The 24,902-nt window shown below is 44.4% G+C and overlaps 1 protein-coding gene across 3 annotated transcripts in view; it reads left to right on the forward strand.

Moving 5' to 3' along the window:
- Positions 1 to 24,902, forward strand: part of LOC117464868 (zinc finger MIZ domain-containing protein 1-like) — a 116,323-nt gene that overhangs the window by 65,122 nt on the left and 26,299 nt on the right. For all 3 annotated transcript variants that reach the window (XM_034107594.2, XM_034107595.2, XM_034107596.2), the window contains 3 exons: positions 8,905 to 9,024; positions 14,601 to 14,714; positions 17,785 to 17,890. In XM_034107594.2, coding sequence (XP_033963485.1) covers positions 8,956 to 9,024; positions 14,601 to 14,714; positions 17,785 to 17,890 — 289 coding nt within the window. In that variant the 5' untranslated portion in view covers positions 8,905 to 8,955. The remainder of the gene's footprint in view (positions 1 to 8,904; positions 9,025 to 14,600; positions 14,715 to 17,784; positions 17,891 to 24,902) is intronic.

The following is a 24,902-nucleotide window of genomic DNA, read 5'->3' on the forward strand; positions in this document are numbered from 1 at the left end:
TAGCATGAGGGGTGACATAATATACATGAAATGTGTCCTCTACTAGGATGTTCACAGGAAATTAAATAAATATCCTCACTGTTTGATTGAGGAGTCTGCTAAGTCTACTCCCCTGGAGAATCTCCTTTCTCTCCCCAGACACATTGGTATTCTTCACAGTGAGATGAGAGGCTTCCCGATTCATTTACCCAATGGCAATCAAAACATGGCAGCCCGCAATCTCCGGCAAATTAGAGCACTGTAAGCGGCGAGAAGTGGACACTATCAGAGGCCTGAGGAGGGGGGGGGGATGGGGATGCTTGGGATTCATCACATGCTTGTATCCCCCCCAATGGCTCCACGAGGAAGATTTGTGACGGATATACGGCCGCCTGTGCTACCTAACCTCTACCTAACCCCCACCCCTCCTTTACATACAGACACACTCTGCCCCATCACGGACGGTGGTGTATTGGGGGGGGGGGGGGGAGCCGAAGAGGCCGAAGCTCTGCAGTCAAAAGCGTCCCCTCCCCGGATCAAGCGTCCGCCTGTCTGGTAATGTGTTGTCATTGACCAATTAGGAAATCCAGATCAAACAGGCGCAGGCAACGGCCCCTCGCTGCCCCTTCTCTAAGCACTCCTCTCTTTTTAATTGAGCACATTTGTGGAATGAGAGGCTTCTCCCTGGAGGGGCCGATGGCTGCAGATACGAGCAAGCTGTTAACACAGGATCAGGCCGCTCAGCAAGGTTATCAAACAATCTGCTGACAGATAAAAAAATATAGCCTTATGAGTCATGCCAGGGAGAGGAGCCCAATGCAGGTCTGTGGAGAGGAGATGATTGTTTTCAGAGGATGAGCTATGTGAGAGTTTGGACACAAGTTAATCAAACAGTTGAAATTCCATGTCCTTGTTTTGAGATATTCATTTAGTTGAGTTTATTTGAATAGTTTTTAACTAGCACTACTGACATTCATAACTTCAAAACATAATGAGTCATTATTACAACCCCTGAGGGTATTACATTAATCAATGGCTAAAATCTTAGTGCCTATGAATGTAACTTTTATATCATTTGTAAGAGAATTTGATAGATTTATTATTTCAAAAGTACTATATTCTCACTTTAATACATTGCAAAATGAATCCTAACATAACACTTATACATGAATAAGTGTATACATTCATGTATAAGTGCTAGCATAAGTGAATGTTAGCACTTATACATAAGTGTATAAGTGCTAGCATAAGTGTAAATACATACAAATGTATATATTATGCAAACGTATAATAAAATGTTTCCGATGCTTCGATTAATACAAATGTAAAAGGAGATTTAAAAAAAAAAAAAACGTTGCTGTGTATCCAAGAAGTGAGAATAATATGCATTTCAGAATATCACGATTAAATAATAAAGAAGTAATTGATCCATCAACATGTTTTGGTTATGGTTAACTCAATAGGTTAGATATATGGACTCAATATCTTTACATTTTAAACTTGAAACAATTAGAAAAAGTATCTATAGATCAAAACGATAATGGATCGATTAATAGATAGTGACAGTAAGCCAAGATATAGACGCTCTCCTCATGACATTTTTAAATAGAGATGTTAGCGAGGTCCTTATGAGTGCTGGCAGTTTGACGGCATGTCTTCACAGCGTCTTGGGTGAAACAGAGAACGCTCATGTTGCCGTCCATCAGTTCCTGGGCAGGTTGAGCTCATGCACTATTTAAAATCTCTCTCTCTCACTCTCTGCCTCTCTCCTCCCATTCACTCAAAGTCACAAAAGGCCAAAGGTCACTGGCACAATGGAGACAAGGAGGTCCTCCATCCCCCTGCCCACACCAATGACCCCATCAAACACACACACAAGCCGGTAAACACACACACACACACAACTGCCCATGACTTATCACCGCTGCCCACACACCGTACACACTTTCAAGGCAACAAACACGCACACCCTCGTGTTCTGCTCTCAGCCTTCTTTGAATTCCTTCCCATGTATCTTGCAGCTCGCCTGTCACTCCTCCCCCCATCGCTATCAGTCTCTCTCTCTCCCAGACCTCATAATGGCTCCTCTTGGGTAGCGGCTGCGTCTGCGGCTCTCGCTATTTCAAAGTTTGTAGCTAGCCGGATTAAGCGTGGTATGTGGAAAATGAACAGCCACTCACGGGAAGGACACATGAGCTGAATGCATAATAAACCAAGAGACTGGCAGGGAAAAAAGAAAGCAGAGAAAGAATGGGGAGGGGGGGGTAAAGCAAAACATTCGCTCACAAGTTGTCTGAAGCAGTGTCAGCACCTACATGGCAACAATATCACTCACCGAAAAGGGAGTAGAAAGCCTCTGTGACTTTTCCCTGTGCTCACCATCAAAGCCCATTTTAAGACAAAGTGTTTCCCGGGGCTGAGGGGTTGTCGTAACGGCTTTCTTTGTGAGACATTTATTGTGTGTTCACCTCATACTGCCAGCAGTCAGTGCAGGTTTACATTTTGGCTCACTGGTTTCATCATCATCATCATCATCCTCATCATCCTCACATGCCTCCCACATTCCTGGAGGATTGTGGGGCATAGAGAAGCTTGGCAGTGAGCCTCATAGAGCATCACAGAGAGCGAGGCTAGCTGCTAGCTCCACGCTGCTCTGGTTCTTTCGGAGGCGACATGCAGTCATGTGGCTCATCTGTGTTGCCTGCAGCGCCCCGGGGGAATCGACCCCCCCCCCCCCCCTCACTCCTCTCCCCTGCTATTAACGTAAGGATGGGAGGAAATTACAAGAGGAGACGGTAGAGGGCAAACAGGAGAGGGAGAAACCACTATGATGCTCTGCGTGTTTGCATGTGGGATGTAGGACCACCTTTCTCCCTTTGCTTTCTCTGGTAGTCAATCGAGGTGGAGGGCGGGTGGGGGCTTGGTGGTGAACAGAGACTGGCCCCCATCTGCCTTTGTCCTTTTCCTTTTTTTTTATCGCGGGCGGCGATCTGCCTCTGAGACTTGGTGAAACGTTACACTTGGTTAGAGAGGAGATATTGCTTAGGCCCCTCTATGATCCCCAACCCTCTGTTTTCTTCTTCTTCTGCTGCTGGGTGAGGGGGGGGTGTAGCAGCAGCAATGGTGGGGGCTCGACCCACCCCACCCTCCTGCCCCCACCACCATGTTCCCTTTGCTTTTCTAATCACGCTGCAGATGTGCCTGATGGCTGAACAATCTCTGTGTACTGAGCGTGGGGCTCCCGCAGGAATCCAGGAGGCTTGCTTATGTGAGCTGTCATGAAAAAAAGAGTGAGAGGGCAGAAAGGGAGGGAGGGAGGGAGGAAGGAAGGAAGGAAAGTGAATGTGGGTCTGGGTGAGAGAGAGAGAGGGAGTGGAGTGAGTTAGAGGGAGAATGGGAGATGGAGAAAGACAGAAGGGATAGACGGAGAGATCAGTGAACAGCGACAAACGCAGCGGGGCTCCTTGGATTGAGTGTGTGTGTGTTTGTGGTTTGTGTGAGTGAGTGGCACAACTGGAGCCCACCCTTGCTCATGGTTGCCACTGGAGCTGCAGACCAAACCACATTAGATAAAAAGAAATCCATTCCCAAGCCTGCTAAGGAGCCATGTGGGGAGGTGTGAGAGAGTGTGTGCACTTGAGTGGCTGTGTGTCCATATGTGTGTGCAGCAGAGACATGGGGGGGAAGGGTGGCGGAGGTGATGGAGAAGGGCTGCGAGGAGGGGAGGTAGAGCAGGGAGGTGGGACAGGCAGGAGGCAGCTCATAGTATCCTCCGTGCCAGCTCTGGATGGAGCCTGCCGAGGATTATGGCACATGCTGTAGAGCAACAATGGAAGCAGCGCCGATTCGTACACATTTCCATCCTCTCTGCTTTTTCCTCCGTCGAACAAACACAGCTTTGTCCCGCTGCCTGCCTGGCCACTTACCAGGCAGAGAACCAGGCGGACACCTGGAGTCCTGGAGCTGCCCTCTCCAAACCAAACACCCCCTCCCTCAGAGCAAGAAAACGGCGTCCCCACAACGTTGAGATAATTAAAGGGGAGCTTTCACGTGGGCCTCGGCCGACAGTCGCAAGACAACAAGGCATATCTAGGAATCAAAGCTCATTAAAATCACGAGGGTGAAGAGATGCTTCCTCCTCCTCCTCCTCCTCCTCCCTCATCTTTATCGCCCTTAAGCAAGTGCTGCAAACAGCCAAGCCCTAGTCAATGGCGGCGCAGATTAGCCCTTTATTGCCTAATTCACCTACAATAGAAGACACAGGGGGACGCTATCACCTTGAGCAGCATGTCTCAACGTGTCCCCGCGAGGTGCCGGAGTGATGCTGATTTCTGCGCTTAGGCCACCTTGTACCATTTTAATAGTGTCAGCAGTACTTTGAGCTTTCGATTAGCAAGGTGGGTGTGTGTGTGTGTGTGTGTGTGTGTGTGTGTGTGTGTGTGTGTGTGTGTGTGTGTGTGTGGTGTGTGTTGTGTGTGTGTGTGTGTGTGTGTGTGTGTGTGTTGTGTGTGTGTGTGTGTGTGTGTGTGTGTGTGTGTGTGTGTGTGTGTGTGTGTGTGTGTGTGTGTGTGTGTGTGTGTGTGTGTGTGTGTGTGTGTGTGTGTGTGTGTGTGTGTGTGTGTGTGTTGTGTGCGTGCGTGCGTGCGTGCGTGTGTGTGTGTGTGTGTGTGTGTGTGTGTGTGTGTGTGTGTGTGTGTGTGTGTGTGTGTGTGTGTGTGGTGTGTGTGTGTGTGTGTGTGTGTGTGTGTGTGTGTGTGTGCGTGCGTGTGTGTGTGTGTGTGTGTGTGTGTGTGTGTGTGTGTGTGTGTGTGTGTGTGTGTGTGTTATTAAGGGTGGTGTTTCACACAGCTATGCAGAGGTGTAACACCCGGCATGTAGTGTTGTTGTAAAGCACATTAAGAGTGACTGAGGGTGTTGTTATGGTATCATGATGCCAGTCCAGCACTCAAGGGAAGGTGAGAAGATGTGTGTGTGTGTACATGTGTGTGTGTGTGTGTGTGTGTGTGTGTGTGTGTGTGTGTGTGTGTGTGTGTGTTCTTAGTAAGGTAGCCAGTGCGGCTTGCTGTCTTTGTACTTCCTACAGCCCCACTCCAGCTCTCTGTGTGTTTGATACTTCAGACGTCTCTCTTTAGGCGGGAAATGTGTCTTTATTCAAACACTGCACCTGCATCTGCCTTCAAGCAGTTATTTGTTTAAAAAATGAACCTACCTTTCAAAAAAGTATTTTCTTTTCTGTTACTTTACCTGGATATTTGGAGTTCAGTCCAGTTTGACGATAGAAGTGTGTGTCTCTGTAACGGGTGAGAGGGGTTTTTGTCTTCCTAATCCTGGGGAAAACATGCAATCTACCCACTTGTGATGTCACAGTTGAAACAACACAGTTTCAAATCTGTCTAATTTCTTGTCCTGTTGGACCACATACTCAGATCTTAGAAAATGTTTTGCTGATCACAATATTATCATAACCAATGGCCGAAACAACTTAAATAAGACCCGTGTTGTAATAAACGGCAAATATCCTTCTAACAGCACTGTGTCTGTCCCTAAAGTAGCCCGACTGTTTTGGTTCACAAGCCATTTATATGAATAAATTAAATCTGTTTACTACTTCCCTGCGCCTTGACAGCTCAGCTGAGAGTCTGTGTAAAGCGGCGAGGGTTCGTGATCCATTTGTTCTGCTGTGATGGTGGGATAAAGCTAATCATTGTCTACTCTTCTCCCCCCTCAGACTGTTTTCATCCTGCAGAGCAGAGGCACACAACTCGTCTACGTTACATTAACAGACTAGAATTTCTCTTTGACGATGCATGGTTGGGTTTTGGGCGTCTAAAATGTTTAGATTGTGACCGTTCAAAAAGCAATCCCTCTTACTTACGGGAAATAATGTTCTGCCTTAGTGTCTGTATTCAACTTAACTCCTCCAGATCCCGTTGTTGCACAGTTTTGTCATCAAATTAAATCTGCAACCCTTTTTCAAGGTACACTTATGTAACATGAACATGTAATGAGAGACATGGACCGTGCGTGACAGGAGACAATCCTGTCCTCTGCGGGGTGCCGTGTGGAAACAAAGCTTTTGAAGTGGTGGTACTGAGGGAAGAAAAACATTGTTTTACCCTAGAGGTGGGCTGTGAAAAGCCCATTTGAAGAGCTCGGCCTCATCTGTCACTGGGCAATGGAGGAGGCAGCCATGCAGAAGCCCCCTGATTATAAAGAGATAATTTCATCCAATCCTCCGGTGGTGCTCCATCACCTTGCCGCCATCCTCCACTGCCTTTCATATTTGTTCCCAGCCTGCATCTCCTCACCCGTTTCGTTTTATTACAGCTCCCACTCAATACATATATTTGAGCTCCCCCTTGAATAGGGTAGGAAAGCGGCTCTCCCTCCTCCCCTCTCACTTCCCCCCCCCCCTCATGTGTCTTTTGTTGTGCAGGAATCCGCAGCTCTCAACTTGTTGTGTTACGCCTTCCGTGCAATTTAGTAAATTAACATCAAGTAATGCTTGTATCAGCGGTTTCCCTTCACACATTCAGGGTCTGTGGAGTGAATCTCTGCAAATAAGTTCACATTAGGTAAAGGCGCAGAGAAAAGAATAAATGATAGCATCTGTGAGATCATCTAAAGCCCGTACAGTACATGGGAGGGGGGGATCTCATAATTGCATCTGTTGTCATATCTCCACCAGTTTAATCTTTAATCTGGCTCTTGTTAGTCATTAAGGATGCAACAAACATATAGGGTTTGATTAAGTGAATATCTGAAAATTAAATTACTGAATTTATCTTGTACTTTTTATCTCGGGACGAAAATAAATGCAAATATGTGGAGCCAGGCTTAACAGAGCGGGGAGGTCAGAAGTATCATCGCAATGTGTGTTTAACAGAAAAAAAGCCGGGGTGGTGAATGGCAGCCCAGCCTCTTTCTTTCCCCTCATTTTAACTCACTGTTGGAGGTAAGAGGGATGACACAGAGAGAAAAAAAGAGAGAGTGAAGGGAAGGGCAGGAGGGGAGAGAAACGGAGAGAGCAGGTCGACTCGCTCATCAATAACCACAAGGTCAGACAGGCAGTGCCGGGCTGAGTGGGCCCTGTTAGGAAGCAGCAGCTGAGGATTTGTAGAGCTTGTAAAGGCTTAAAGCAACACCGCTCCGCCTTCTTTGTGCCACTAGCCAGGCCTTTGAAGGGCCAGGGAGACACCTGCTGGTGGCTGAGGGGCACGATGATCCTTAGCCGCCCCTCGCTGAGGATCAGCTCACTATCAGCCTGCAATGACGGGGGACTGGGGGGGGGGGGTGTTATAGCAGCAAACACCAAAGGGATGTAATGAAAGTCAGTGCAACGCTTAGGGTGGTGCTTGTTGTCATGTTTGACATTGAGGATTTCTTCATTGAAAAAAAAGGAAAGCACTTCTATTATATGCTTGTAGTGCTTGTTTTCTCTTCACCCATATAGTCTCTATAAATCATGTATTTGTTGATTTCTTATATCTGTATTTACCCCCCCAAAAATCCTGCCAGGTCACAAGGTATCCAACTCCAGCCCCTCACGTCTAAACATTGTCTAGTATGAGGCTTAAAAAATGTCAACACGTTAACATCTGCGAAGAGACTCGGAGTGAAAAATTCCTCTGATGTCTTTTTTCATAAGTGTTCTAATTTATGGAGAGGAATGCACTAGTGTGCCCTTCTCTCCTCTCAAGTACAGGCATGAGCAGCTCCAATAGGTAGCATAAAAGCTCTTTAGCTGTCTAGTGGAGTAGATTACTGGCCCTACCGTTAAATCCAGCTAGAGTGAGCATTATCAGTATGGTGCAGCATGCCGCCTCTCTCTTTCTCTCTCTGCTTTGCTCTCTCCCCCTCATCTCACCGGTACTTTGTGCAGAGACATTTCTCACCATGTGATGGTAATGGAGAAAGATGGCGTGAGGGTGGGAGGGGTTTGAGTGATAGGGGCGAGTGTTTGAGTGAGAGATGATGCGCCGCAGGAGGAAATGTCCCTGCACTAGCAAGAAGGCCGAGACAGGATGAGATAAAGGAGGAGTGAGGGGAGGAGAAGATGGAGGTGAAGATGGATAAGCTCCCCCCCCCCCCACCACCCATATATGCGCTTGTTAATTCCTCCATTTGAAGCTGCAGGTCACCATGAGTTATGGGCCGACACCCTGAGTGTGATATTTATTTGATGTTGAATGCAACATTAAATCAGATCCCCGCGGGCGAAATTGATAACCTTTAATGTAGCTTGTAATACTTTCTTAACTTGTGATAATGTTGTGTAGTGTGTCAGATCACTGCCCCATTGTTTGCATTCCGTGACAAATTATTCCTCTGGAAAAAAGAAAAGAGAGGGAGAGAGAGGTTGTCCATAAGCCGCTGCTCCAATATCAATAGTGCGCTGTAAGGGGTTTTGTTAGAGGAAGTGTGCTGGAGGGGGGGGGGGGGGGGGGGAATGAAATGTAGAGCATGTCTGGGCCCAGCGTACAGATAATTGTTAACCAAAGATTACATAATGGCTAAGTAATGTAAACGGAGAACCACATGCCAAGTTAATGTTCTCACAGGCCAGGCTGGAAGGGTTTCATGCCGTTTTCTCAGGCAGACGTTTCAAAATGTGTGTGTGTTCCTCAGACATCCTCTCTAAGCCATCCAGTGTGTCCTCTCCAAAGGTGTGTGGCAGTGTTCGGGGGCAACTGCCAGGGCTTGTTAAGGGTGTCACAGGAGCTGAGAGGAATGTCATCCTTTGGTCCCTCGGAGGTGCTTGTCACCTGCCAAATCAATATCTCCCTGCTCAGTTCACAGCCACACACACACACACACACACACACACATATGTACACGCTAAACTGCAATATCCTGGTGGTGATGGGATTGGCAGCTTCCCTGGGAAGAGGCAAGCTTTAACACGTGTCTCTGTTTCTGTTGCAGAACGCTTCAGTTTAATGGCTGGCAGGTAGAGGCCGAAGACGGACAATCAACATGAACTCCATTCCGTCTATGGACAGACACATACAGCAGACAAATGACCGTCTGCTGTGCATCAAACAGGTGAGAGTGTTGGGACTGTCTGTTTTACACTGTGTGCATAAGCCGCAGAAGGTTCATGTATGCTACCTGTCACCTGTCTGACAGCTGGAGAGTAACAAGGTACATTTACACTAATATTGTTAAGTAAAATGAGGTAGTTTTTAGCATTTTCATTTTGGTAAACGTTTTATGCATAATAATGTTAATTAAGGAACACATATAATTGATTTCAGATTTAGTTATAGGCTCATTCTATATGCAGTCCCTTGTCAGGTACACAAAGAACAATCAACCGAAAATAATAATTTACATAAAACACAACGCGTACAGTCAATCAGTAATTATTTAGAGAAATCTACAAGCACACATATAAATATCAGCACAACTATGGAATTCCAATTAAGATATCTGAATCATGGCCAAATTAGTGTCAAGTATGGTTGGTCAAAATCTAATTCTTTGTACCATGGGAAAAAGACTGAAAGTCTGAGAAAGTTTCAAGACTCGCTAGAAGTCTATTTTAAGACAAATTGTTAAATAAAATCTTCTGAGACTGTTGAAGAAAAGGTTATTTTCCTTAGGGTCTCAGAGCAGGAAAACTCTTATCCAAAGTGTTACCTTTACAATGACAATGACATATAAGTGTACGTAGAAGTATAAAGCAACATGAGACTAGAGATTAGTTTATTAGCCTGTAAGAAGATGACAGGCTAATAAACTAATCTAAACATAATGAAACTTTAAATTCAATTGCAACACCAGTAGGGGATTGGACTGTGAGCCGTAGGGTCGCCGGTTCAAGTCCCCGACCAGACCTAAAAATGGAGGGTGGACTGCTACTTGGAGAGGTCCCAGTTCACCTCCTGCCCTGCCGTGGTGCCCTTGAGCAAGGCACCGGACATCCCCCTTCTCCCCCCACTCCCATTGATCCCTGGGCGCTGTACAATAGCTGCCCACGGCTCCTAGTACTAGACTCCTGGTACTAGGGTGGGTTAAAAGCAGAAAACAAATTTCACTGTGTGCTCTGCATGTGTGACCATTAAAGAGGATTTCATCCCTCCCAATATATTTATATATATATATATATAACACGTTATTTTTGCACAGTGGTAAACAGTGCAAAAAAAAATGGGGCTTTTGTCAGTGTAACGTTTAGTTGAGGAAGAAGGCATGGTGGCAAAAGAATGACGTGTAATTACCGTATTTTTTTCTAAGTTGCCTCCACAAATGGATTTTGTAAAGATACATTTACCCCCATTTGAACCTTTATGCAGAGAGTCATTTCCATATTTGTTTGTTCCTCTATTTATTTGGCTGGTAGAAAGGTTCTAACTCTCTGATTTCCTTTTCTAAGCGTATGCTTGTACACACGCTTACAGCGACAGCCATAAGGCACCCTGGTCTCCATGTTGGGCCACAGCTAAGTGACTAATCTGTTCAGTCTCACTATCAGGACTGTGGTGTGACTCGGGTTACTGACCGGGGTCAAAGAGCAGAGGCTCCCCTCCCTCCCCCATCATCACCCTCCACCACCGCTGACTCCCAGCGAGTGCTTTTGTTCTCCTCTCCCCACCGTTTACTGCGGGACGAATCTCTGGCAGAATGAAACAGACATACTTGAGTAACCCCGGGCTACAGGGCTCTCTCTTTGATCTCTTTTCTTAACTGACGGCCCGTTTTGTTTCAGGACTCTGTGCTGAGGTCCACCTCCTGAAAAGTACATCAGAAATGCCTTTGGGACTATTTATGGGGCTCAACCTTAAACACAAGTGTGGACGTGGCAAATTGTTTTACCCTCGGCTGGGAGTTCGCTGCTATTACGGAGAGAGAGACAGGGTGAGGCAGATAGCAAGACGGGGCGAGTGTTGAGGGAGCAAACAGAGGGAAGCCCCTATGTGTAGAGCCAAGCTTTGATATCCTTAAGTAATAAGGTAGACAGAGGCACACACTCTCTGTCTGCATGCTGGATACCTTCTTCACAGCAGGGCATTACATATTCAATATCCCCTCCTCCTTTACTTGTATGGGAGGTGAAATTGGGTTCTATGAATGTCCTGTATTCCTAATAGCTAATGAATTATTCTGTAAAGCAATTTCACAGAACAGGGAAAGAGACTTGCATCTGTCAAACATAACAAAACATGTTAACAATTCAAATGTTGCCGGGGTTAAATGTATTAACCCCGGCAAGGCAAAAATTTAAACAAACACGTCCCAATGTTGGCGGCCGGGGAACCAGCACATGGGTAAACATGCCAATTAGAGAGATCCATGGCATACAAGGAGGCCTCCAGTCCATCTAATAAATGGTTAAGCGCCGGGTCATTTCAAACCAACCAGTAAGAGCCAGCACCCTGCTAATAGAGGCAGCTTTGTGCACAGACAATCAGGGTTTGGAAGGCCCGCATAATAAATACCATTTATGTCCTGCCAATTAGACTAGCAGTGAGCCCATTCAGCCGGCCGTCTATTCTCCTCCCCGCACACAAAGATGATCATCAGGGGAGATCAGAACAATTAACTCACTATCTTCTCCCCCTGCTCCCCATTGTCCAATATCCAAGCCATTAAAATAATCAAGGAAATATTGTAAACCAATCCAGCTGTTTGCTTTAATTGAAAGTGTGCACATGCTGAAAATGTGGCATCTCGAAGGCAATGCGGACGTAGAGCAGGAATATAAATGAAGCCTGCTCCATTGTGTTGTTGTTTTCTGGAAGATGTGACATGTCTGTCTGAATACTCCCAGCCAGTGCAGCGGACAGGGGAACAAATTGATTTTGTTGCTCGAATGATAAATTACTGCCGAGCGTGATGATAAAGTAGAGGAAATTGGAGTCTGTCAGCATGATTGAATCACGGGTTGAAAGTTGAATCAGAAATCATTACAGTGGTAATTTTTAAATTTCCGTCCTGTTGTGAAATTGCAATAATATGATAAACAATAACATAACCTTAACTGATCATAAACTATGGAAACATGGTGGTGTATCACCCCAGTACACTAATTCAGATACCTAAAAGGACTTTACATCTGATGTCTTGTTTACTTTTTTGACATTAATGTTAGGAAATAGATTACCGCTTACTACTAACTTAACAATCGTGGTTAATTGGTGGTTAAGCAAAGCAAATTATTTTTATTAAAGAAGGAATCAACAGATTAATCCATACAGAAATAGTAGTAGTTGAAATATGTAAAAGGTAAACAACACAGATAGTGTTCTACATCATGATGCATAAGGTGGTGCTAAATACCTCAAAGGAACATATATACAACCTTTAACAGCTAAATAAATATGTTCGCTTGTTCAACCTCCAAAAAGACTAGGATTTAGAAAAAGATACACGATAACAGTTATCTGATTTCGTCTGCAAACGCACAGTTTCTCAATGGCAGTTTGTTTTTCTCCAGCGTCCCAGAATTGCACCGTTGTGAACACTTTGGGGAAGATGGGCTCAGTGATACTGCTGGTATCTATTTAAGAGACAGTACATTTCCTCTCGCTGTGGGGAAGCCAGTTTGCTGTCAGACTCTCCACTCAGTGGTTCGTACAGGGCTTTGGCAGAAACTATGAACTCTCCTCTCGCTGCAGGAGCACTTCCTCAAACTGTAAGCGTCAATAGTTCAAGATAAACTGGAAGACAGCCCTCTCTTTGCTGCTGCTGCTGCTGCTGCTGCTGCTGCTGCTGCTGCTGCTGCTGCACTGGCTATGCAGCTGTTTTTGTCTGTGAAGGCTTTCCTTTCAGGGATAATTGTCTCCATTAATATGTGTTCAGTGCTCTGGGGTGGTGCTGAATAACAACAGCGGCGTAACCAAACGCTGTGATTTTGAAAAGGGAAAGGGGAGTCTTTGCCAGTTCACGTGCGCTGTCACATTCAGTTTAGCTGCAGATGTGCAGATCAAGTCGTTTCCAGACGTGACTACAGAGGATGATTGCATCTGAAGAAAGCTGTATTCTCAGGACGCTGCGAGTCTTTTGTTTCCCCTCGAACTGAGACGAGCCTTTGCTGGAGTGTAAATGTTGTAGGTTCGTACTCACCCAGGGGGATGAGGACAAGGGGGGGGAGTGAGGAGTCTCTTGGCCACTAGTTTAGGTTTGATTGGTGGGTTTTGGCCGGAGTAAGGGGAACATCTGTGGCGTGGCAGTGCCAAGCTCTCCATGTGACAGCCACACTGGTGGGACCAATTGTTCTGAGTGCAAAGAACAGTAATCACTTCAAGCCCAAGTGTTGGTGCCGTTCCCCCCCTCCCCTCTACATACTCTCCCTCCACCCCCTTTCCATGCTTGGTGCTCTGATTGCGTGTGTTGTCTAGCTTCCATTCCCATCTAAATGTAGCATCTGTGGATGTGTGTGTTTCTCCAGGAGACTTAATTTACATGCTCAGTAACTCCTCCACTTCTTATCCTCAGTTCACAAAGACATGAAAGGCAAGCGAGGAACAGTCTCTGACAGAACATAAAATAAACAAATATTGTTTCATCCTTGTCCAACGTTGGGTTGTAGAATGAATATGAAATCAGGCCTATCAAATCCTGACCTCTGCTGCCCCCTAAGGAGCAGACACGAAAAAGGCACTGATAGTCACTTCCTCTTCTTCTATTCTCCCAGACAGTGATATCTTAAGCATGTTAAAAATTGCATCCATTCACTTTAAGCTGACAAACCTCTCTGTTTACCTTTGATGCCATGACGTGGGAGTCCATTTGTTCCTGGTTTGAACAAGTGCACTAAAAAGGCTTGTGCATATTGTGCATATTATATCCAAAGCTTAAAGATTACTGAAGAGTGGAGGTGGTGTGTCTCCTATTCGATTTGAAAGCTTTTAGAGGAAAATGTACTAACAGTGAGTCCAGGTCAATTTTTCAGTTTCTTTTGCTGCTTCACTGCAAGACACACAACAGGGTTCGTGAGTGGGCTGCTGGCTCCAGTTGGCGAATGAAAGCCATAAAGGGTTACCTGTAGGTCAAGGAGCCTGTTGTCAGATAAAGTCACAGCACAGCTCAGGGCCGGCTGGAGAAATAAGGGCTTCCTCGGCTATTCATGCAGCCATACAGGGAGATTTATTGCACCCGTGTCGAGGCGTTGCTACAGAAACCTGGGGAGAGGAAAGTGGAGGCATGAGTCTAATGCGGACATACTCCTTCAGCCATGCGCCAATACTTTAAACCTGAAACAAAAGTACGCTAAAGTTTAATAAGATCAGTTTTTGAAAATGTATCCATGTACTTTTCGACTCTTATCTAGCATACTCAGTCAGTTATTCCATATTTAAAAACTATTCATTATTAAAAGAAATTGATGGATTGGAGATGAGCAATCCTTTTAATAATTAAAATTAGTACTTTATGCCTGATTATGTGTTTTAATAGGAATAAATCGCCATGTCACAACTTTCAATTAGGCAGGCCAGGACCAATATGTAAACTTGTATTCAGTGCCTTCTCATGCCTTGCTTTACTTATCATATGTTTCACCAAATTATGAATACATACAACAAATATAAATGATCTGTATTCTGTTTCTTAGTGACGTTTGCACATTGTTTGACTTTGACTAACATATTACCACCTCTCCCTTGTTTCCTTTCCAGCACTTACAAAATCCAGCAAATTTCCACACAGCAGCGACAGAGTTGCTGGACTGGTGTGGTGACCCCCGAGCCTTCCAGCGCCCCTTCGAGCAAAGCCTGATGGGATGCCTAACGGTAAGTCCCGAGTCATGAACACCCTCTGCAGTACTGTACTCCAAAGTTCAAGGACAATGAAAAGGCAGCTAAAACAAATGCTGCATTGGCTCTTTCCATTACTCCCTCAGGGTTACGAGGGAACTAATGTTTAGTTGCCTGATCTTTACTGAGGTTGCTGAAAAATAAAGAGTTTCTCACTCTGTAAAAACTACTGGCATTCAGTCACCTCTCAGTGACTTCAGTTACAGTTTGAAATTGGCACACTGGAGCAGGAAAAGGAGAGCAATAGCATCCTCAAACCACAAAGCAATCAGTGCTTATAGGGAAATACAGTTACAAAGCCCTTAATTCCCTTACTTAAATGCTTAGGGGCTTTTGATTAATTGAATAATTAGTATCCCGTGGCAATTGAAAAAGACTCTGCTGCTTTGAGATGTATACTGTAAACAAATAATGAGTTTGACTAAAGTGCATCAGAGTATTTTGACACAATCATATACTATATACTTTACACATATAAACATTAACTTGTAGCCTGAATAGTCCTTCTCATTTGTCCTCTTTTGGCTTAAAAGGTTGCTCTAAAAATGTTGTCACCTTATTCTCTTTTGAGGCAAGTAGAATGGATTACAATGTGCAAATACAATTATTTTCAAACCATTCCCAATTCATTACTCAGCTGCCAAAACAATGTTAGGAAAATGCTACCTATTTATGTGCAAACAAGATAAAAGGCTAACCGCTGTAGCAACAAATGGAGGCTGTCTATTTAGCCATATCTTCAACTGTTTTTGGTACAATTGTATTTTAAACGTATTGAACATCCAGATAGACAACAGTTGTGTTGCAAAACTACAATATCTTAAAGCAGTGCCTACAGCTAACGTCTGTTTGGGTATCTATAATTGTGCGAAGATATAGGATGTAACCGTCAACTGGAAAAGTAGATAAGTGTTTGAAAATGTGTCTATAGAGGATGGTGCTTTTTCTTTTTGTGGCCATGGCTGTTAGTCACAATTGGAATCCATTGTAATGGCATTGAAGCCAAGCTGACTTTAGCCGTTGTCTAACACAAACAAGTAACACTTATTTAATGAATAACCTCTTATGGATTGTTACCCAATGAAGAGATGACACTCTACCCTATTGATATTTGTTTGAAGAGATACTGAACAGATATTCAGGCAGAACAATGGACGGCTGAGGATATGTCACTCACCTGTCACCTTGGGCCATTCTGTGCTTTAACATGCTTATTTCCATAACGCCTCCAGCAGTAGATAAGAGATACGTATAACTCCTATTGGGTTCAATTAGTAACCCCTTGGAGCAAGCATGGCTACAGCAAGCCAAGGAACCCGAGAGATTTGTACTTGAGCACCACAATGAAACCACTCTGACACATCCCTCCATTCAAGTGAGTGTTTGTGTTACTGCTTTAATGTGCAGCAGCAGGTGCCTTTCCCTCCATTTCCCCAATTCAATTTGTTTCCTGCCGTGAAAATCTCAAGGCTTTTCCTTTTAGTTTATGGCTTGTATAGGCCTTAGCGTGAACCAAACTGGGAGGCAGCGCAGATAATCTAATGTTATTGTAAAATTACCTAGTCTTGGAGTGTAATGGTAAACACTTCATCCTGTCGCCTGTGTGATTGTCACTGTTGCCTTAACAGTGGTTTTATGTAATCTCAGACAGGTGGCTACACAGACAAAACAATCATCTACTTCTACAAATATCTTAATATTGTGTCATCAAGAAAATGTGGTTTCGTGACAATCGACAGTCTGATAATGGGGTAATCAAGTAATTTGCTTAACCGTAACCCTAACCCTAACCTTAAAAATAAGAATGAATTGACTCTTTTCTAATGTTTGTATTTACTTCCCAATTTCTAAGACATAAAAACACGAGAATAATTATTTATTTTTTTACTGAGAGTTTCACAGAGTATATCAAGTTTGAGTGACTTCTGTATGGAAGACAATCCAACACCACAACTCAACTGACTGTGTACAATTAAAGTCCTGAAATTAGAACCACTTATTGTAACTTCTTACACTAGAATTACCATTTAGCAAAATGTCCCTCGCAAGTTTAGATTCTAATTAGACAGATAGGCCAGATATACATACTGTGTTTTGGTGTCGCATCAGGACTATACTTACAGGAGATAATGATATGGTGCAGGGAGCAATGTTCAGCTGTGCTACTTCGGGGCTAGTCTTGAACTTGGGATCGCGGCTATGAAAACCAGGCAGGCAGAAGAATCCGTCTGTAGTGAGGCATGTTGGTCCACACAGGTCTCAGTATGTCCTAAAGGTTTAAACGTCTTGAGCGGGTCTCTTTGAGCTGATAATGGCAATGGTAAATCAAAGCAACATGTGCCACATAAGGGTAATTTACATCACCTCCTTTGGCATGTGATGTTTCTCTTAATGTTTCCTCACAGTGGGCATCGCGGCACCAGAGGCCACATGTCGTCCACCAACTCATATGGAAATGATAAACTTGCAGTGACTTTATCTTATGGGTGGAACGGGATCTTTGATGATGCCGAACTTCACTCTTATATAACATTTAGGGTGTCAGGACTAAATGTTGAGTCCTTTGATGAGTTTTACTACTATCATGGTGTTTTGAAATGTCTTTTAAGTCATCTATAGATTCTATGGTGTATCTATGAAATCTGGATTTAATACCAATTTCAATCAAATTAGGTAAAAAGACAATTCAGCCATGAGATTAAAGGAAGCTGTGCGTTCGGATCTGGTAGTTCCCTAATATTCTAAAATATAACTTGCATTCAAGTTAATAAGTCAGGCACAATTATTCCATGATGGTCTGTCATTGTGTATTTAAATGCAAACGTTATGTTAAAAGATGTTGGTTCTGAATATCAAATACCAAAATGTTAATGGGAAAATAAATAATGGTGTTTTCAGCTCTTTCTACAAGTCTCTGATTTTTATCTGAAGGTTGAATTATGATTCTTCTTTCTAGGAATAGTATAGAAGGATACAAACGAACCTCACCTCATAATAGAATGTAATATTTGACTTTGTCCTGACTGCATGCTGTGTTTGTGTTCAGGTGGTCAGCCGGGTAGCAGCGCAGCAAGGCTACGACTTGGACCTGGGCTACCGGCTCCTGGCCGTGTGCGCTGCCAACAGGGACAAGTTCACTCCAAAATCAGCAGGTACGAACAGAGTTTTCTCAACTGCCTTCTCAGGCCATCTGGCCATGCTGGCCTTTTTGAGCCCAAAGTTCCTGCCTGCATTCTTGGCAGAATGTCATAGTACCACTACCCACCCACCTCCACTACTTTAGGATCCTGACACTCCAGAAAAGCACTGTACTGTTAGACAGCCTTCTAAATGGTCTCATTTTCCAGCGCTCTACATGATACCTTTTATTGTTTTATTGCCCTCTTATATCTATAAACTTTGACTTCTTCATGTCCGATCTCACCTCCATACTTGTTCCCATCATAAATTACAGATTTGTTTTTTTCTCTTGAGTTTTAAGACAAAGTGCGTACAGCAGAATACTCAATTTGTCAGAGGCGACAAAACTACTTTATCAGTGACCATGAGTTCCTGTTTTCACACAGCACCATCATCTCGGTACAGTGATGGATTATTGGGACCGATGTATACTGCTAAATGTTATCAAGCTGGCGAAAAAAGCATGCTGACGTACGAAGGGGATGAAGATGTATCGGCTGTCAGCAGCTTGGAAGATAACCGGAATATTTTGTTCTCCTTTACAGTTTTTGATTTGTGGTTTCCACCTGTCTTAGGTTATGAGGAAAGCGAGGTTGTGCAGTTGCCTCAGTGTGTTCGGCCTCTGCGCTGAGCCGCCCTAAGTGGAGTAGGACATGAAAGTCAGAGCCACATATTGTTTGAATTTTCACTTGCATTTGCCTTTTCTGATTTACGGCGTCCATTTTTCACAAGTGGTAATATGAAGCTTAAAATCCTGCAATGCCACTCCTATGTCGGCCTCGAGATGGGAATCATTCTCTGCTTGCAATTAACTTGCCAAATGTTCTAATTCTACTTAATGCTAAATCAAATCTCAGGCCCTACTTTATGGGCTTAGATAAGATTGCCAATTGATTCTCTGTCTGAATAATTTCCTGCTACAGTAGTCATTTGGAAAACCGGCAAGTACTCCAGTCTAGGCAGCATCCCAAAGTGCATTTCATGGACAATTATGTACCTGTATATGCATGAATATTTTTAGAGGCCTGTAAGAAGAGAGTCAATGAAAAGACTCTGAGGAGACATTCTCCAGAAGCTCTTTAGAGTGGAGGCCCCGGTCGAGGAGGTTGTTAAGGCGGAGAGAAAGCCCTCTCTGGCAGCCCAGGGAGACGGCTCTTAAACAACACTCCCACCGGGCCCCAGGGGCAGGACCCACTTCGCAGCATCTTGCGGGGCCGTTGCCTAGTGACGAGGGAAGGGAGGGAGTCACATGACGGGGATGGCGGCAGGTCAGCCATCCAACACCAAAGACAGAAGAGTTAGTGTCTGCCGTTCACCAAGGAACACATCTGAGAGGCTGTAAAAGTGAATCCAGCATCCCATTCATGATGTTCATTGAGTAATAATTAATTTAGCCAAATCTGACAGTTTTTACTGGATGTGATCCAAGTTTTTTTTAATTCAAATTCTCAGCTCAGTCATCAATACGCTTAGTCTGCCATTTGTTGCATAACAGTCTTTTTGTATTGTTCTGGATACAGCCAGCTTGAAACAGTTCCACCTTATGTTGGTTCTTTATCTCTACTAACAAAGGTACTTGAATAGCGCAAAGCCTGGGACTTTTATCCAAAGGAAAAAGCTTTAAAAAAGTGAAAAAGGTGCCTTTGAAGCCAACTCTTTATTCTCATAACCAAAGGCCTGCCCAGTCATATTGTGTATCTTATAATCTGCTCTGAAAATCTATGTCCATAATGGGTGGGGAGGGGGCAAGATCTCTGGTAATTACAAGAGGGGCTGCCACAGAGGACAGAGGGTCAATGGCTGAGCGTTAATAAGTAAATCAGATTTGGTGTCCCATTTTAACCAGGCCTAACTTATCTTGGCTCTGACGTGGCGGAGCTTTTACATTTCTGTTATGTCATCGAAATTCCTCTCTTGAGCATGGGAGAAAATTGCAGGGGAAATTGGGCTGTAGGGAGGGCAGAGCTGATTTCAGCTGTAGAAAATCAATGCTCACAGTCTACTTACAGCGGAAACAGGTTGTAGCTTTGACAAATAGTTTTGACCAACACTTTAGAGACATGATATCATTAATTTAAGTGTAAGAAAAAGCTTGGAAAGGCAAAAATAAACTGATAATCCTGATGACAACAGCGGTATTCTCTCGCCTGAGGAAAAGTTCATTATAACCGCTTATTGAAGTGAGCAGTTTAGATGCTGACTAATCAAACAGTGTGTTTTAATGGAATCTGTAGTCTTTAATAGATGTGCTCAGTTGTAGTCCTTTGCCTTTTTGCAGGCGTCTCTCAATGCTCGGGAAGAGCTGGGGGAGGGGCGACTGTCTGCTCGTAGTGACCTCTTTGTGAATGAGATTAGCCTGCTCTATTAATCTGTGATTACTTGGACTGTTTTACCGCAGGGCAAAGCCATGCATGTAGAGCCTTGGTGACATCAAAGCACGGAGATCACTTGTTCGGTGTGGATCATCTCATCAAGGCCTCCCCTCTCTCCCTCTCCATCACAGGGTACATTACAAGCCCTCTAAACGCATCTCTCTACTGTGTCACACCCCTCCCGCAGGATGGTTCAGTCTGGTTAGAGAGCGCAGACAAAACGCCTAATCACGGTTTTTCCTCCAAGAGGGTCAGAGTGGCACATTCCCAATCGTTTGCGCCTCAGCAAGCTCTTGGAATTCCTCGGCTCTAAAGAGTGAAAGGAGGCACCAACTTATAAGAGAGGGGGGGACCAGTCCACGTTTTTCACTTCATTCTCTGGTGTAACAAACGCCTGGTAAAGCAGCTATTCAGCAGATAATTAGTTGGGCTTCAGCTCTCGCTCCGTCAGCATGGTTTGTCTCCACGCTTGTTTTACACATGCAAGGCTGTTTTCAAGTTTGATCAAAAGACATTGTGGGTTGTAGTTAACAGTGTCAGCACGATGATAAAAAACACATCTCAGCAACACAGTTTTTATGCTTTGTGTCATCTTTTCTTGTTGGTTGGATTGGGGGGTATTCACAGTGTGGGACTAGGACGGGATGTTTTGTATGCAGGCAGTCGTAGATCAACATTAGGCGGTGTGAACAACTGCTTCTTAGATTAGAAATCGAAGAATCTATCTAGGAAAAAAAAACATGACAGCTGGCAAAGTCAAGTCAGTTTTATTTATGTGTAAAATCTCAAGTTTGTCTCCAGAGGGCCTTAACACATGCAGACATGCCACAGGTGTAGGAGTAGAATTACAGTATGGAGAAACAGAATTACACGAAAGTACTTTAATAGAAAGTACAAACCATTTGGTAAAATCAATCAGAATTGTAGACATAAACATGATTTAAAATGAAGACTTAAAGGAAAAGTAACGTTGTCTGCTGGCTATTCATTTCATTTCAAGTTAAACTATGGTAATTCTGAAGACAGTAAAGTTGCAAAATATCTCACTTGTTACAAAAGAAGACCATTAAGATAAATGTGTTTATACTTTAAACTTGAAATGGTTGTATTTTTGTATTCAAATCTTACGTATATTCGCTTTAAACTGTAGTTTGAAGTGCTGATCATACACCGGCCTTCCAGTAAAGTGGTGCTGAAGACTTAGTGGTCAGACGTGTTGTCATTAAGCCGTGGAGAAGTCTCTGATTGTACGTACAATACAGAGGTCAGATACACACACAGGAATGAAGGGCTGTAATTTCTCTTCCCAGAGATTCCCACACCAAAATGTTTTTTTCTTTACTTTCTGTCCATCTCTCCACCCTGTGTGCTCCAACATATAGTTTGTGGCTGTTCCTAAATAGAGAACAACACAATGGTGGTGGTCGAGTTTGACTGTCAGCAGCTGTTGAGAAATAGACAACCTTTAGATTTAAACGCATCATTTTCAGACTTTATTTTCCAAGTATGGGAGCCTTACTTTAGATGTTGAGGAGGCTGTTGTGGTTTCCTAAGTGGTGTCTGCTATTATGTTTGTCAAACAACATCATTGTAGGTCTGCTTTATCTCCGAGAAAAAGTCCAACACAAAAGCAGATTTTTCTGAATTAGAAAAACGATATTTATGATGTAATTCTTAATGTTATCTCTTTAACTATCTTAGATTAATATTATGATATGATTTTCTTTCTTTTCTACCCGTTGAGCTTAAATTGTTCTTCCTAAATTCCTCTTTAACTTTTTTTAAAGAAATATATATATACTGTAAGCGATATAGCTAAGTTTGGTGCACCCTTACATTAAACATAACACATGTTAAGCTGTATTCTGCATCACATAATTTACATTTCTCTTAAATCTCGTGCAATAATAAGTAAGAAACTTTGGAAACTTAAGTCGTCTCCTTTTAGTAAAAAAAACCAGTTACATGGATTGGAAAAAGCTTGGCTGCCCCAGTTCATGAAGACGGACCCGTGTCAGAGTTTACAACGTTAAAGGCTCATTATTTATGATACGAGTGTCACAGAAGCTGTAAATCTCCACTGTGTCCACTTCGGACCATCAGTGGGTTGTACACTATATGATCACTGTATGTGAAGTGTTCCAGCTATGATGGATGTGTTGACTTGCAGTAGGAGTTCAGGTCAGTAAGTCACCTGCCGTGCACTTAGCTGATAGTAAATACCAGGAGAGCAAATACGGACAGGAGATAAGAGCTTTAGAGCCCGTATGTCCTCCTCTGTCGTCACCGTTAATATGTCAGCAGCAGCAGCAGGAGGTGATTGGAAACATCTTGTAATTTAAAGTGCAAGAAAATCAGATGTTTGCATATCAGAATTAATTAACATAGCAGGTTGCATCTCTAATGAAATGCACATTTTTGTATATTAGCCGCCGATCGGTTGACATCTGAATGCACTCTCACTGGTGTGTGTGCCTGTGTGTGTGCCTGTGTGTGTGTGTGTGTGTGTGTGTGTGTGTGTGTGTGTGTGTGTGTGTGTGTGTGTGTGTGTGTGTGTGTGTGTGTGTGTGTGTGTGTGTGTGTGTGTGTGTGTGTGTGTGTGTGTGTGTGTGTGTGTGTGTGTGTGTGTGTGTGTGTGTGTGTGTGTGTGTGTGTGTGCGCGAGTATTTGTATTTGCATGTGACAATAGATGCTTGAGACTGCCTCGGGTGTTGTGTCTACCCACAGTTTGCATGTTTTATGTGTGTGTAATTATTTATCCACAAGCTTACTGTGGCTCATGTGTGCTGAAAGACAAATGTTGTCTAATTGGCCCCTCCCTCTCTGATTCCAACCCTGTGCGCATCAGGAAGCCACAATACCCAGCCTCCTCCCCCCCTCCTCTCTCCTCCGTGCCCCTTAATTACAATGACTAGTTTGATGGATTAAGTCGACTGTATGCAAAGACCAGGTTCGGTGTCTGAAATCACTGCTCAATGCGCCCACCTAAACAGTTTCTATCACCAATTTTCCGGAGATTGCGCTGCATCTCCCCTCGTAACAAATGTTGCTTTAAATGAATTGATTGAGGCTTCTTTTACTCGTTGCTCTGGACGAGGGCCAAGATACAGGCTGTCTAGCACATTAGGCACCACCCCCCTTTGCAGGTTTGAAATGTGAGCTGCCTGCATTTTTTTCCCTCTCCTCTCCTCCCTCCCACCCCCCCTCCCCTGCCCTCCCCTCCCTCTCTCCCCTCCCACCCTCCCTCCCCTCCCTCTCTCCCTTCTGGCGAAGTGGCTGTGGCTGCTTCTGTGTGATGTGTGTATTGGGAGAGCAAGCAATGGATCACTAGACAGAAAAAGAAGATACATCAATAACTGCTGCATACATCCGAGGTGAGGAGATAAGCATTTGGTTCTCTCTCTCTCTCACTATCTGCCCCCCCCCCTTTCTCTCCCCCTGTGTCTCACCCCCACCCCCCTCTCTGTATTTAACCCTTCACTGCTGCAGAAGCCGGCTCCTAATTTTTGCTAGATTATTTGTGACGATAAGTACCTTTCTTCTTCTCTGACCACACTGGGTGTCCTCCTCTGCTCCTCGTTCCCTTTTCTTTTCTTTTTTACAGTTTATCCCTATTTTCTCTCTCATTGTCTCTGGGGTATTTGTTGCCTGAGTGCAAATAAACCGGTGGCAAGTACAGCAGGAGCCCATTAGCAATGACTCCATCTGTGATTGGTTTTGCCTGCGAAACGGAGAGAGCAGCCATGAATAATTGATGTGTATTGTGCAGTCAGTCACTGGACACGCAGGGAGAGAGGAGAGGAAAACAGAGAGGAGCTGCTGCCCTGAGACACTGAGGGAAACGTGGGGGGAGAAGGGGGGGAGGAGGAGAGGAAGAATGTAGGAAGGTGGGAGGGATAGAGAGACACTGAGAAAGAGCTTTAAAATAGCTGCTGGCTTCAGTAGTGCAGAGATTAAGGCTGCCCTGTATCGCCTTTGTTCTGCTGTTGCAGATCTGTGCTCAGAAGTGTTTGGAGACACACGAGTTCCCCTTTTTCTCTGTGCAGCGAAGAGTGAGCAATAAGCAGGGACATTGCTGGAGTTAGTCTGGTTGAAATGCGGGTGGCATTTTAGACATGGAGGGGAGGGCGGAGGGGGAGTTTCGCCGCTGTGAATAGGAGAGAGCTGCGAGCTGTCAAAAGGAGGAGACGACCGTTAAAGAGGGTTGTGTTTGCAGGGGGTGTTTTCACTGACAAGAGGGAAAGGTGGATCTGCTACCGCTGCGAAGGGTACCTTCACGTTATTTCACCCCTGAGAGAGGCAGATAGAGGGCTGAGTCCTGCTTTGGTGGGTGCTGCAGGGCACCCTGCCACGTCTTAAACTAACGGAATGGGGTCTGACAGTATGACGAGTGCCTCGCAGCGCCCGCGTGATAGAGTTGCAACAGCTGACTGCTGCATTTGACCCACTTACAGCTCACACAGGAGGGGTCAAAATGGCCTTGATTATCTCTCCGAGTCGCGCTGACCTACTTGAGGCGGCGTTTTTCCACGAGGCTCTTGGCAATTTATCACACCCACTCCCCTCTGTGCCACACAGCACAAGCAGCCCGACTCACTGCAGAGAAACACAC

The sequence above is a fragment of the Pseudochaenichthys georgianus genome, chromosome 19 (genome assembly GCF_902827115.2).
Source record: "Pseudochaenichthys georgianus chromosome 19, fPseGeo1.2, whole genome shotgun sequence".
NCBI lineage: Eukaryota > Metazoa > Chordata > Actinopteri > Perciformes > Channichthyidae > Pseudochaenichthys > Pseudochaenichthys georgianus.